Here is a 13,452-nt window from a genome sequence, read left to right as displayed (position 1 = left end):
CCTCCCCTGGCAGCAGCACGCTGGCATTCCTCCTGGCTTCTCCAGCTGGCCGTGCTGCTGCTGGTCTTGTTCCCAGGCTGGCTGGGGATGGGGGTTTCACATGCCCATGGGGTGAGCCCTCGGTGTGCTTGAGTGAAGGGGAGTACGGGGACAGGGTGAGGGGTGTGGAGATGTGCACTTTGAGCCTGGATTCCTCTGCTCTCAGCAGGGTCTTTGTTCTTTTCAATCAAACATGTGAGTAGAACTTTCCTGCAGCTCTCACAGGGCAGCTGAGACCGTATTTCATGGACAGACTGGCTGTCCTCCCTGAAGAACACTGTGCACTAAAGTGACAGTCCCTTTTTCTCTGATAATGATCTACAAGGATTCCCTTTGAGTCCAGTAGAAATAACCAGGGTTTGTGACTTGGAAACACTCCTCAGGAGTGGTGGGACAGCTAAAACAAAAAACTCAAAAAACAAAAATTTAAAATAAAATTAAAAAAAAGCCTCCACAACTCTGCTTTGCAGTTTGGTGAACTGGGAGCAACACCGGAGAAAACCTCTTTGAGATCAGGATGGAAGAGAAACTGACATTTCCCCATGTTCCTCTTCACCTCTTGCTGTAGGACAGGACTGACTCCTGCACTGCCCACAGTAGAGCCCCCTGTTCCAAGAGACAGCCTCAGGCAGAATGAATCAGGATGCATGAAAGGGATCTGCCAAATGTCTGCCAGAAAGTGCACAATAAAAGTGATGATTTTAAATGAGAAATGGAATTAATTTTCCTCTGATGCATTTCTTGTACTTTATTATTCTCATCCTCTTCGTTGTTCAGGACCACATCCCGAAAAATCAGATGTCCAACAGAAGCACCATCACTGAATTCCTCCTGCTGGCATTCGCAGACACGCGCGAGCTGCAGCTCCTGCACTTCGCGCTCTTCCTGGGCATCTACCTGGCTGCCCTCCTGGGCAACGGCCTCATCCTCAGCGCCATAGCCTGCCACCACCGCCTGCACACCCCCATGTACTTCTTCCTCCTCAACCTCGCCCTCCTCGACCTGGGCTGCATCTCCACCACTCTGCCCAAAGCCATGGCCAATGCCCTCTGGGACACCAGGACCATCTCCTATCAAGGATGTGCTGCCCAGGTCTTTTTCTTTCTCTTCTTCATATCAGCAGAGTATTATAACCTTACTATCATGGCCTACGACCGCTACGTTGCCATCTGCAAGCCCCTGCACTATGGGAGCCTCGTGGGCTGCAGAGCTTGTGCCCAGATGGCAGCAGCTGCCTGGGGCAGTGGCTTTCTCAATGCTGCCCTGCACACGGCCACTACATTTTCCCTGCCCCTCTGCCAAGGCAATGCTGTGGACCAGTTCTTTTGCGAAATCCCCCACATCCTCAAGCTCTCCTGCTCACATGCCTACCTCAGGGAAGTTGGGGCACTAGTGTTTAGTGTTTCTTTAGTCTTTGGTTGTTTTGTTTTCATAGTGCTGTCCTATGTGCAGATCTTTAGGGCAGTGCTGAGGATGCCCTCTGAGCAGGGCCGGCACAAAGCCTTTTCCACTTGCCTCCCTCATCTGGCTGTGGTCTCCCTCTTCATTAGCACTGGCATATTTTCCTACCTGAAGCCCCCCTCCATTTCCTCTCCATCCCTGGACCTGGTCGTTGCACTTCTGTACTCGGTGGTGCCTCCAGCACTGAACCCCCTCATCTACAGCATGAGGAACCAGGAGCTCAAGGACGCAGTGAGGAAACTGTTTCCATACATGCTTCTTAAGCATCCATGATGTGTTCAGAAGATGTATTCTTAATAATGTGCAAATATTTTGATTCACATTATATCATATCTTTTTTATCATTACTAGTGTTTTCATAACATTATCATTAATAAGAATCCCAAGAGAAATCAAAGAGTATTTGGGAAAATGACACAACATTTTTTAAATTATTTTTCTCTGTTAGTATTTGAACAATATTTCATTTTGTTTTTTATAATCTCATTCTTACCATTCAGAATGTTACATCTTTTGTAAGGTTGACCACATCATCTAACATACATACAGAACCAGGCTTCCTTGGCAGATAAAGACAAATAAAGATACCATCAGAAATTCATTGGTCTCAGTATCCCTCTCTTCCCAAATCCTCTGGAGCTGGGGGAGCAGCCCCAGCATACAGGATGGGCTCAGGACCAAGAGCCCAGCTGCCACAGGTAGAAGCAGTGCATTTGGATTCGACCTTGTGGATCTAGGTGACAGTCCTGTTGTCTCTATAGCAGGGCCACTACAAAGCCTTTTCCACGTGCCTCCCTCACCTGACCATGGTGTCCGTCTCCCTCAGGCCTGTCATGGTTGCCTGCCTGAAGCCCTCCTCCATCCCCTCCCCATCCCTGGACCTGGTGGTGGCAGTTCTGTACTCAGTGGTCCCTCCAGCAGAGCATGTCCTCATCTGTAGCATGAGGACCCAGGAGCTCAAGCATGCCTTGTGGATATAGATGACTAGATGTGTCTTGGATACAAGAATTTTTTGATCTGCTTCTGCACATGTCTTATAATGCAAATAATTGGCTTAATACCAGTATACCTGTTTTGTTTTGTTTTGTTTGTGGTTGTGGTTGTGCATATTCTTATTACATTAATTCAGCTAATAAGCACCCATTAAAATGATATGGAAGTACCTTTTGAATATAGCTCATAGACTCTGTGCATGTGAAGCCATGCTCTCTGTGAATTTAACCTTAATGGAGTTAAAATTCAACTGTCATTTTGTCTGACATCTGTCCTCTGAGACCAGACCTGGCTGTGCAGGGGCAGTGCCTGTGCTCAGGGGTGCAGAGGAAAAGAGTCCCATCCCAGCAGCACGGCCAGGGAACACCAGCACTTGGGGCATGCAGAGCTGCTCTCTTGCCACTGTCGCCCTGTCCTGCTGAGCCCTGCTGGTGGGGTCAGGCCTGGCTGCTCCTGGAGCTTGGTGCCAGTGCTGCTGTGGGGCTGTGCTGGGACTGCAGGCAGGGACAGGCAGTGGGCACGGCAGTGGCACAGCTGGCCTCCACTGCAGCACTTCCCTTCTAAAGGGGGATCTCCTCCAAGGTGGACTGAGCAGAGCTCAAGTGCTCAGTCTGCTGTGAGCAGGCAGAGGAGAGCTCTGCAGCCCCAGAACACACAAAAATCTCAGTAAAGGAACCTGGCGAGTGATTCCTTGCAGCCTTGGGGCAATGGCAGTGACCTCATGAGCTGGGTCTGCCTCCCAGCCTGCCCAGCATGGCCCTGCAGAGTGTCCCCGTGACCAGGCATCACAGCCCCCTCGCTCTGCAGAGCAGCACTGCCAGCTGGGGTTCGGGCTGGGGCGGGGGCTGAGGAGGGCGAGTATCTTCTAGGCTGGCTTCAGGCTTCTGGACTTGAGTGTGATCTCCACTGTGCACAAGGAGCTGAGAGACCACCAACAGGCATGGGGCTGGAACATTGCCTGCAAGGTCCCTCCTGCCCTAGCACCTCACAGGACTGGCACGGAACTGGCTCCTGTGCATCAGAGAGTCTGGGAGCCCAGCAGGTGTGCCATGAGCTTGGAGGATCACCAACAGATCATTTCCACCTGGGCAGCTCCTGGCCCAAAAAGGGGGTGTTTTGTAGGTGTGGTATTATAAGCTCAGTGGTGCGTCAGAAACACTAAGTCCAGCAGGAAGCTAATGGCTGTTAAATGGCCTGTGAGGTGACTGCTTTCTGAAGTAGCTGACAGGTCACCCTTGACTCCTGGCTGGGATCTGTGCCTTTAGGCTCACGTCTGCCAGTGTCCATGGTAGGGCAGCAGAAGGCACTTGCTGTGCATGTAGTTTCTGAGATCGGCTCTTTCTAAGTACCTGGTAGGCCCCATAGAGGAAGAGGTCTTGGGTAGGGGTTGTCATATCAGAGGTGTCAGCTTTTGCCTGAAGTCATCCTTTAGGACTGCTTTCATTTTTCTACACAGAGGGGGCCACTGCCTCCAAGATGCTTGGAGCAAACTGAACCATGCATGAGGGTTTGGAAAAAGGTACCCTGGGTGCAAAGAATTTCCCAGTTTATTAAAGAATTTATTAGGACATTTTTTTGTTAATTTGTTTTTACAATTAAGTTTCTTGGGTTAGATTTAAATAAATGTATTTTTAACATCTTGTAATATTTTTTTAATTTCTTTTATCCAGTCATCTAATTTAGCTAAAGAAGCAAGCTTAATGAATATGTAAAGACAATAACAAGTCCCTCAGAATATCATTCATCTCAGTTTCTCTGTCTTCCCATCTCCTCTGGAGCTGGGAGAGAAGCCCCAGCACACAGGAGGGGCTCAGGATCAAGAGCCCAGCTACCACATGCAGGAGACGCTCCGGTGGCCCTCGGGGCTGCCCCTCACTGCCTGCTGGGCTCTGCTTCTCTGCTGCCTTTGGTTTGGGGCTGCTGCTTCCCTGGAGCCATGGCCATGGCCTGCAGCATGACGTGGCCTTTTCACTGCTGCTGTCTTTTGGCTTCCACATTGACCACTGCTGGCAGTGGAGGTGCCCTGAGAACTCCACCTGGCCCCACCTGATTTTCCCAAAGGGCTCCGGCCTTCTGCAGGTCTTTTCTGACATCTGCTGGTCCGGGGAAGTGCCTCAAACGCAACGGGGCCACTGGAGGTTTTCCCTGGTTGCTTATGGTCAGACAGCAAAGCTCTGCCAGAATACCCAGTATTTTTTTCAGTACTTGAATGATAAAGCAACAACTCATCAACTCAAAAGATTCAATCCCTTCCGTAAAATGTCTCATGTGAAGTGTAATTTCTATCATGAAGAAATGTGATTTTTCAGGATGCATATTCATCCCAGGAGAAGAAATACTGGTGTTCACCTGTACTTGCATTGTCATCGCTTTTCTATCATGGTGTGCTCCCTCCCTCATCTTCCAGGCACAAAACTCATCTTGATTACATAGACCCTGCTGAATTTCCCCTTTCCAGCTGCCTTTCTGGACCTATACACTTCCCATCATTCTCCTGGTTTGCCCTCCTCTTACCGTTTAATCATTCAGACCACTCTCAGTGACCCAGTTGCTGCTTGGAGTTTCAGTGAGTTCAAGGTCGCCCATCTCGCAGCAGTCTGTCTAATGGTTTCCTTAGTAAGACCCTCCTCGTTTATCATTGAATTAGTATGATATGGATTAATATTAACACAGTTATTTAAATCACTGTAAAATACATCATGTACAGTCATCCTTTTGGGAAGGTAAACATCACTGGAGGCAACAAAATAAGGAACTTGAACTTTTTTTTATTTATTTTTTTTTGAAAATTGCAGCATGATTTCCTGTTGTTTGTTTTGAAATAGGAAAAACCCTGCTCTTCCCACCTAAGCAGGGCTTCCAAGGAGAAACCCTAGACCAATATAACCAGGAGAATGATGCTCTAAACTGAAACACAACAAAATTCAGCCTTTAAAATGAAGAAAGATTTTTATTAGATGCTCCTTGAAATCTTCCCCCTTAACTACAACATGAAAGCTCTCCAATTAGCTGATCAAGTCTTGAAGACTTGAAGAAAATGGTGGGAGAGACATGGCTCCTTAGGAGTTTCTGTGTTTTAATGAGTTCCATGGTGTATTTTGGTGCTGAGTCAGTGAAACTTGGGTACTGAGAGGAGAATGATGCAACAGAGCGAAAAAGCAAACTCAAAAGGAAAAGCTGAAGTGACTTGGAGTATTAATGGTCCCACTGAGAGCTGTTACTAACAAAGCCTCCCCAGGGACTGCTTAGGGCAGATAATTGGAGGCCATGATTACAGACAGGCAAAGCACTGTGCTGAGAAAAGTCTTGGTTGACTTTGGTGAAGACAAGGCCCAAGGCCTGACCCCAGCCACTGCGAGGAGAGATCCTGCACCCCCCTGTCTGGCTCAGGACTTTTCCTGGGGGTCTGAGGAATGTGGTGGGCAGTGTGATGCCACGAGAGGAAAACTGGTATGACACCACCCTGCCTCTGCACAGGGTTGCAAGGAAGCAAAGAGGCTGCACTGCAATGACTATATCTCGTTTTCTCAAAAGCTCTAGGCAAAGTGTCAGGACTGTTGGGGCCTTCCCTTTTTACCAGCAACCTCTGTCTTTTCCTCTGCAGGCTTTCCTATGCTATCCCACACTTTGTCCTGTTTCCTGGAAGTCTGCAGACACCCACCTCTGTTCACCACCTTGCTCTCATCCCAGCATTTCCATCATATCACCAACGTCTCATCAACCCTCACCAGCTGTTCCTTGAAAAATGAAGCTAAAGTCACATCATAGATACTCACCAGCACCTTCCAAGCCATGGGTCTGGTGCTGGCCTTGCAGCTTCTTGGCTAGATACAGCCAAGCTTTGTGCCTGCTGCTGTCCACTCATGGACTCAAGCAGAAGGGACGGGACAACCCATCTGGGGGCCTTCTTTCTGCCTGGGTCCTCCTGGGTCTGGAGGCATACCAAGCCAGCATGCCAAGCAGGTGCCTTCTGCTGGCCTAGCAGGGCCACTGCCAGATGTCAGCCCAAAAGTGCAGATCCCAGGAAGAAGTCAAGGGTGACCTGCCACCTCCAGACACAAGTGACCGCCCAGTCCCTTTCCATGACACGTTCCTGCTGCTGCCCTATCAAGTGCAGAGACAGAAGTGCCCTTTTGTCGGGGCTGCTGCGTGCCCTGGGGCTGTAGAGCTCTCCTCTGTGTACTCACACCAGACTGAGCACTTGAGCTCTGGTCAGGCCACATGGGACATAACATGGTGCTCAGCAGTATATATTGGGGTCATCTTTCCAAGACAAGGTATCAGTTTCTCAGAGACTGGCAGCACAGTGGTCTGCTTATGGGAATAGAGGAGTTACTACATATTCCTCATGTTTGGGGTAGGAATTTCTTTTTCTTTTATTTTCCATTTCCTTTCCCTTCCTCAAGTGTCTATCTCTCTGTGAGTTTATATGTTCTTTCCCCTCTCCCTCTAGATGTGTTTCCTCCTCTCCCTTCAGAGGAGGAAGAAGCAGACAGCTCATGCATGTGTAGTTTCTGGTTGAGGTGAGCAAGGAGGAGGCTGGGTATGCTGCAAGGTGATGGAGGTCCGTGAAGCTGCAGGAGCCCTGCTCTCTTGCCTGGCAGATCCCCAGCCCACAGTGCCTGTGCCCCGCAGGGCCAGCCCCGCTCCCCAGGCCAGCACAAGAGGCCTGGCCCAGTCACAGAGCAGCCTGCCCCGAGCAGGGGCCTGCACAAAGAGCTTTCCCTTTGCCCTTTCCCCATCAGTGCAGGCCCAGCAATGCTGCCCTGCTCTTCCCCAGGGCCATCCCTGCTCCCAGAGAGCCTTGCCCAGGGCAGTGTCTGTGCTGGCCAGGTCAGCCATTGCTGCTTCCCTCCCTGTGCTCCCTCAGGGCCCCAAGCTGGCGGTGCTGCTGTGAGAGCCAGGGGCTGTCGTGCCCTGGGACCCCCGTGGGTCTCCCCCCCTGCCCATACTGCTCAGGGTGGTCACCAGACCTACGTCCATGGGGATCTCTGCTGCTGAGCCCCTTTCCACCTGCCCTGATGGCTCAGCAGCACAGGGCAGTGCTGGGCAGGACCATGGGGTGTTTCTGAGGGCACAAAGGGTAGGCAAGTGCTGCACCAGACCTGGCCCAGGAGCCTATAAGGAAGGTCTCTACTGTTGCTTTGCAGTCTTACGGGCCTTCACCTGCTGGCTCTCCACCACGTCTTCTGGCATTGCAGAGCCCTCCTGTAGCCCCTCAAATCCTCAGATTCCCCTTTTCCTTTACCAGACCCGTCTTTGGATACTCATACATTTTATGAGGTTCTAAGCACTACCCAGTGAGCACCATGTCCCTGCAGATCTCCTGACATGTCCAGGCTGGCATTGGCCATCTCACTGACTGCAGTGGGCAGTGTTGTCTATTTGGGCATGTGCTGCCACAAAAGGAGTTCTTGGCCCAGCCCTTGGTTCCTCAGGGAGCACCCTGGGACTTTCAGCCTCTGTCCCTCACTCCATGACAAACCCCAGAAAACAGAAGAGCAGGGAGCAACCTCTTGGCTCCATTCCTGATAGCACATTTGGAAGAGGTGTCCAGGGTCCTGGGTTTGCCCTGAGAAAGACCCTCTTGTTACTGTGGTGCTAGCAGGTAGGCCAGTTGTTACCCAGGGCTGCACAGTGCCTGCTGCTGCCTGCAGACACAGACACTGCAAAGACAACAGGACTGTCATCAATGCATATGAGACCTCGAGACTAAGACAGATACAAGAGCACAAGAAAGCAATGAGGAACCAAAAAGAAAGAAGCAGTGAAAAGGCCATGTCCTGCTGCTGGCCATGGCCATGGCTCCAGGGAAGCAGCAGCTCTGACCCAAAGGCAGCAGAGAGGCAGAGCCCAGCGGGCAGTGAGGGGCAGCCCTGAGGGCCACTGGGGCTGCTCCTGCATGTGGCAGCTGGGCTCTTGGTCCTGAGCCCCTCCTGCATGCTGGGGCTGTTCCCCCAGCACCAGAGGAGATGGGAAGAGACAGCAGCTCAGACCAATGAATTTCTGATGGCTTTCTTATTAGGTTTATCTACACAGGAAGCCAACTTCTACAGAAAAATAATTGACTTGTAGGAGGCTAGGAATAATATTTAATCAAAAGTGAAATAATGAGAGAAAATAATAATACACACATTTATTAATAGAAGACATCATATTATTTTCTTTCTCAGAATAGCTGGGATTTCTAATATTAGGCATAGTATTATAGGTGAATTTGATGACGATGTGTGTATTCAAGTAGAGTCCTGATGGAATCCCTTAGTTCCCGGTTCCTCAAGCTGTAGATGAGGGGGTTAAATACTGGAGGAACCACAGTGTACAGAAGTGTGACCACCAGGTCCAGGGATGGGGAGGAAATGGAGGGGGGCTTCAGGTAGGCAAAGATAGAAGTGCTGATCATCAGGGAGACAACGGCCAGGTGAGGGAGGCAAGTGGAAAAGGCTTTGTGCCGGCCCTGAGAAGAGGGCATCCTCAGCACTGCCCTGAAGATCTGCACATAGGACAACACAATGAAAACAAAACAAACAAATGCTAAAAAGATACTAAACAGAACTGCCCAAACTTCTCTGAGATAGGAATCTGAGCAGGAGAGCTTGAGGATGTGGGGGATTTCACAGAAAAACTGGTCCACAGCATTGCCGTGGCAAAGGGGCAGGGAAAATGTGTTGGCCGTGTGCAGGACAGCATTGAGAAAGCCACTGCCCCAGGCAGCTGCTGCCATCTGGGCACAAGCTCTGCTGCCCACGAGGCTCCCGTAGTGCAGGGGCTTACAGATGGCAACGTAGCGGTCATAGGCCATGATAGTAAGGTTATAATACTCTGCTGATATGAAGAAGAGAAAGAAAAAGACCTGTGCAGAACAGCCTTGATAGGAGATGGCCCTGTTGTCCCAGAGGGCATTGGCCATGGCTTTGGGCAGAGTGGTGGAGATGCAGCCCAGGTCGAGGAAGGCGAGGTTGAGGAGGAAGAAGTACATGGGGGTGTGGAGGCGGTGGTCACAGGCTACGGCACTGAGGATGAGGCCGTTGCCCAGGAGGGCAGCCAGGTAGATGCCCAAGAAGAGCGCGAAGTGCAGGAGCTGCAGTTCACGCGTGTCTGAGACTGCCAGCAGGAGAATTCAGTGATGGAGCTGACGTTGGGCATCTGCTTTTTTCCGGATGTGGTCCTGAACAAAGAAGAGGATGAGAATAATAAAATACAAGAAATGCATCAGAGGAAAATGAATTCAATTTCTCATTTAAAATCATCACTTTTATTGTGCACTTTTTGGCAGACATTTGGCAGATCCCTTTCATGCATCCTGATTCATTCTGCCTGACGGTGTCTGTTGGAACAGGGGGCTCTACTGTGGGCAGTGCAGGAATCAGTCCTGTCCTACAGCAAGAGGTGAAGAGGAACATGAGGAAATGTCAGTTTCACTTCCCTCCTGATCTCAAAGAGGTTTTCCCCAGTGTTGCTCCCAGTTCACCAAACTGCAAAGCAGAGTTGTGGAGGCTTTTTTTTTTAATTTTATTTTAAATTTTTGTTTTTTGAGTTTTTTGTTTCAGCTGTCCCACCACTCCTGAGGAGTGTTTCCAAGTCACAAACCCTGGTTATTTCTGCTGGACTCAAAGGGAATCCTTGTAGATCATTATCAGAGAAAAAGAGACTGTCACTTTAGTGCACAGTGTTCTTCAGGGAGGACAGCCAGTCCGTCCATCAAGTATGGTCTCAGCTGCCCTGTGAGAGCTGCACGAAAGTTGTACTCACATGTTTGATTGAAAAGAACAAAGACACTGCTGAGAGCAGAGGAATCCAGGCTCAAAGTGCACATCTCCACACCCCTCACCCTGTCCCCGTACTTCCCTTCCCCCAAGCACACCGAGGGCTCACCCCACAGGCATGTGAAACCCCCATCCCCAGCCAGCCTGCAAACAAGACCAGCAGCAGCACGGCCAGCTGGAGAAGCCAGCAGGAATGCCAGCGTGCTGCTGCCAGGGGAGGCAAGGCCAGGGAGGGACAGACGGACACTCAGCAGACCCTCCTGTGCTGCAGCTCTGCCTGCAGACGAGGCAGCTCCTGCTCATTGCAAATGATCTGTGCTCACCTCAAGCTGGCAGAGACCTCCCAAAAACAGGGATGTCTCCCAGCACTGGGCATCAGGGGGCTTGCAGCTCGTAAAGATCAGCTACGATAAAACCTGAGAGGACCACAAAATGATGTTGATGCAGTTTCTGTTCTGAGGTGTGCGTAGGAACTTTATAAACTTAATTGCTGACAAACTGATCTCTCACTGCAATTCTCTTGGAGTCTCAGTCTCCACTACAATACTGACAATCCATTACCATGAAACCTGCCTCCCCTCCACTGCAGGAATCTGCAAGCACAGGCTACAAAAAAAGTCTTGCCTTTCAGGTAGCACCTGCCTTGGTCTTCCTCCTGAAATATCCAGTCATATTTCCCATTCTCTAAAGTGTTTTCTACTCCTTTCTGTAGAAATAGAGACAATGACCCTGACAGATGCTATCAGCTATTGGATGTCCCAGATGTAGGAGACCCCTCTGCCAACCCCACCTGCATGGCCCTGCTGCCAGAGCCTCACGGTGTCAAGAGCCTGCAGATGTGTCCTGCCACACGCTGCCCTCTGTTGTTGCACTCCTCAGTGACTTCAAGCCCTCTCTCCTTCTCTCCTCTCCCCGGGCCAGCTGCGGTCAAAGCCCTGCTGCACTGTGCAGAGGAGCTGCTCCTGGGCACAGCTGTCTCTCTGCAGCGCTTGCCAGGAGCTGCCCTTGGGCCCAGGAGCCCGGCCCAGCTCAGCAGCACAGCACCCGACCATGGCATCGCTTGCTCTGTGCCCTTGGGCTCCCTCGAGGTGTCCCCAAGGCCTCAGGGCTGACAGCTCCCCAAGGCAGCAGGGTCTCTATTGGGGTGTGCTGTTTGAATCAGACTGAATTTGTCACCATCTGCACTTCTCTGAACACAGGGGAGATGACTTTTACAAGGGTGATTTGTGCTGTTGGACTGTGGTTGTCAAACATGTTGTGCTTTAACCTGGTGGGCAGCTCAGCACCACACAGCAGTTGGCTCACATCAGCCCTCTCCCCCCCCAGAATGCTTATGTGTTGAGATAAGGGCAGTTTAAAGGACTGAAAGGGAAGAGAAATAATAAGAGTTGCTGTTATTGTTATTGTTATGTACAAAGCAAGTTAAACACAGTGCAATTGCTCATTACTGACTGTTGTCCAGCCTGTCCCCAGCTGGTAGAACATTCTGGTAACCATCTGCACCTGCTCAGTCAGTGGCACTCACTGAGGCTCAGTAAGCACAGACCAAGTCCCAGCACATTCCAGTCACTTATGTCCCTTTGGAATTGCCGAGGTGAGAACACATGCTGTTGAGGTTGTGATGAGGCAGGGGTCAGCCTCTTCTCTCAGATAACTAATGATAGGACTCAAGAAAATGGCCACAAGGGGAGATTTAGATTAGATATTACGAAAAATTAGATTATATATCATGACAAACTTTTTCTCCCAAAGAATAGTCAGGTACTCTGAGACAGGTACTCTGATATAATGAAAGCCATCAGAAAGCTGATCCCAGTTAGATGACTGTTATGGGGAGGTCAGGAGTAGCCTGGCCAGGAGAGATGTCAGATTGGGGTGAGGGAAGAAGTGAAGAAGAGCTCGAAAGCTTACCTTTGTAGATGTAAGAGGGTAAGAGGTAAGAGGTAATGTTGATGCTGCTGTAACACTGACTTCAAACAGTCTTGTATGGCCCTTACACTATTTTCAAGAGTAACATTAATCCCTCAACCAAGACATTAGTCAACCACCTTGACAGGAATCCACTATTGTAATGCAGAACTCAAGGTAGCACCTGAAGAAAAACTCAGCACAGAGCTCCATTCCCTTACCTTTACTCTCTTGCTCACCCTAATCTCTGCCCTTAACACTAACATTAAAATGCTCTATTTAACCCCAGACTTCTTGCCATACCTAAAAAAAAACACCCTAAACCATAATGCTTGCCCACACCCTAACCAGAGACCTGACACCACAAGCAGAACACAAAACACTCCAACTAAAACTTTGCTTAATCTCTAACACAGAAAATTAAAATCTAGTCCCTAAGGGACTAGAGAGAGGTGAGCTCTGCCTCAGCATCTCCTGCCCCAGCAGGAGGATTGTGACTGTGGCAGTGACAGTGAGGTCACTTCTGTCTCTGCACTTGATAGGGCAGCAGCAGGAACGTGTCACGGAAAGGGACTGTGAGGTCACTTCCGTCTGTAGGTGGCAGGTCACCCTTGACTTCTCCCTGGGAGCTGCACTTTTGGGCTGACATCTGGCAGTGGCCCTGCTAGGCCAGCACAAGGCACCTGCTTGGCATGCTGACTGGGGGATCCCCTCTTCCTCCAGACCCAGGAGGACCCAGACAGAAAGAAGGCCCCAACATGGGTTGTCCTGTCCCTTCTGCTTGAGTCCATGACTGGGCAGCAGGAGGCACAAGGCTTGGCTGTGTGTAGCCAAGAAGCTGCAAGGCCAGCAGCAGGCCCATGGCTTGGAAGGTGCTGCTGAGGTGACTTCTGTCTGGTTGGCTGAGAGGCCGCAAGGAGCCTGCTGGGTTGGGATGCCTACTTCAAGAGTGGTTTCCTACCAGATGGAGCTTTCTGCGGTAGCAGAGAAGAGCAGTAGAGAAAAAAATGCCACAAAGTGTTCCAGGAAGGCTGGCACTGGTCACAAGGAGGGAGAAATGTCCCTCAGAGGGTCATGCTGTGGTGCCAGAGGTCACCCTCTCATCAGACCCTGGCTTTGTGTTTCAAGGAACAGCTGGTGAGGGCTGATGAGACATTGGTGAAAGCAAGGCATGAAAGCAAGATGCTGAACTGAGATGGGTGTCTGCAGACTTCAAGAAAATAGGGCAATGTGTGGGACAGCAATGGAAAGCCTGCAGAGGAGAAGGCAGAGGGTTCTGGTAAAG

The 13,452-nt window shown here is 50.3% G+C and overlaps 1 protein-coding gene and 1 pseudogene across 2 annotated transcripts; one reads left to right on the top strand and one right to left on the bottom strand.

The window, feature by feature from the left end:
- Positions 1–837: 837 nt before the first annotated feature.
- On the top strand, positions 838–1,773 carry LOC311428092 (olfactory receptor 14C36-like; the record flags this gene model as incomplete). The annotated part of the gene is made up of 1 exon (XM_084539649.1): positions 838–1,773. The coding sequence occupies one exon, from the start codon at positions 838–840 to the stop codon at positions 1,771–1,773; it is 936 nt and encodes a 311-aa protein (XP_084395775.1).
- A 6,925-nt stretch (positions 1,774–8,698) lies between these two features.
- On the bottom strand, positions 8,699–9,639 carry LOC311428091 (olfactory receptor 14A16-like; annotated as a pseudogene). Its single transcript has one exon. The product of its transcript is annotated as an olfactory receptor 14A16-like (transcript).
- Positions 9,640–13,452: the final 3,813 nt, after the last annotated feature.

The sequence above is a fragment of the Aythya ferina genome, assembly GCF_964211825.1.
Source record: "Aythya ferina genome assembly, contig: HAP1_SCAFFOLD_29, whole genome shotgun sequence".
Classification (NCBI taxonomy): Eukaryota; Metazoa; Chordata; class Aves; order Anseriformes; family Anatidae; genus Aythya; species Aythya ferina.
This window is presented reverse-complemented; position numbering and strand designations above follow the sequence as displayed.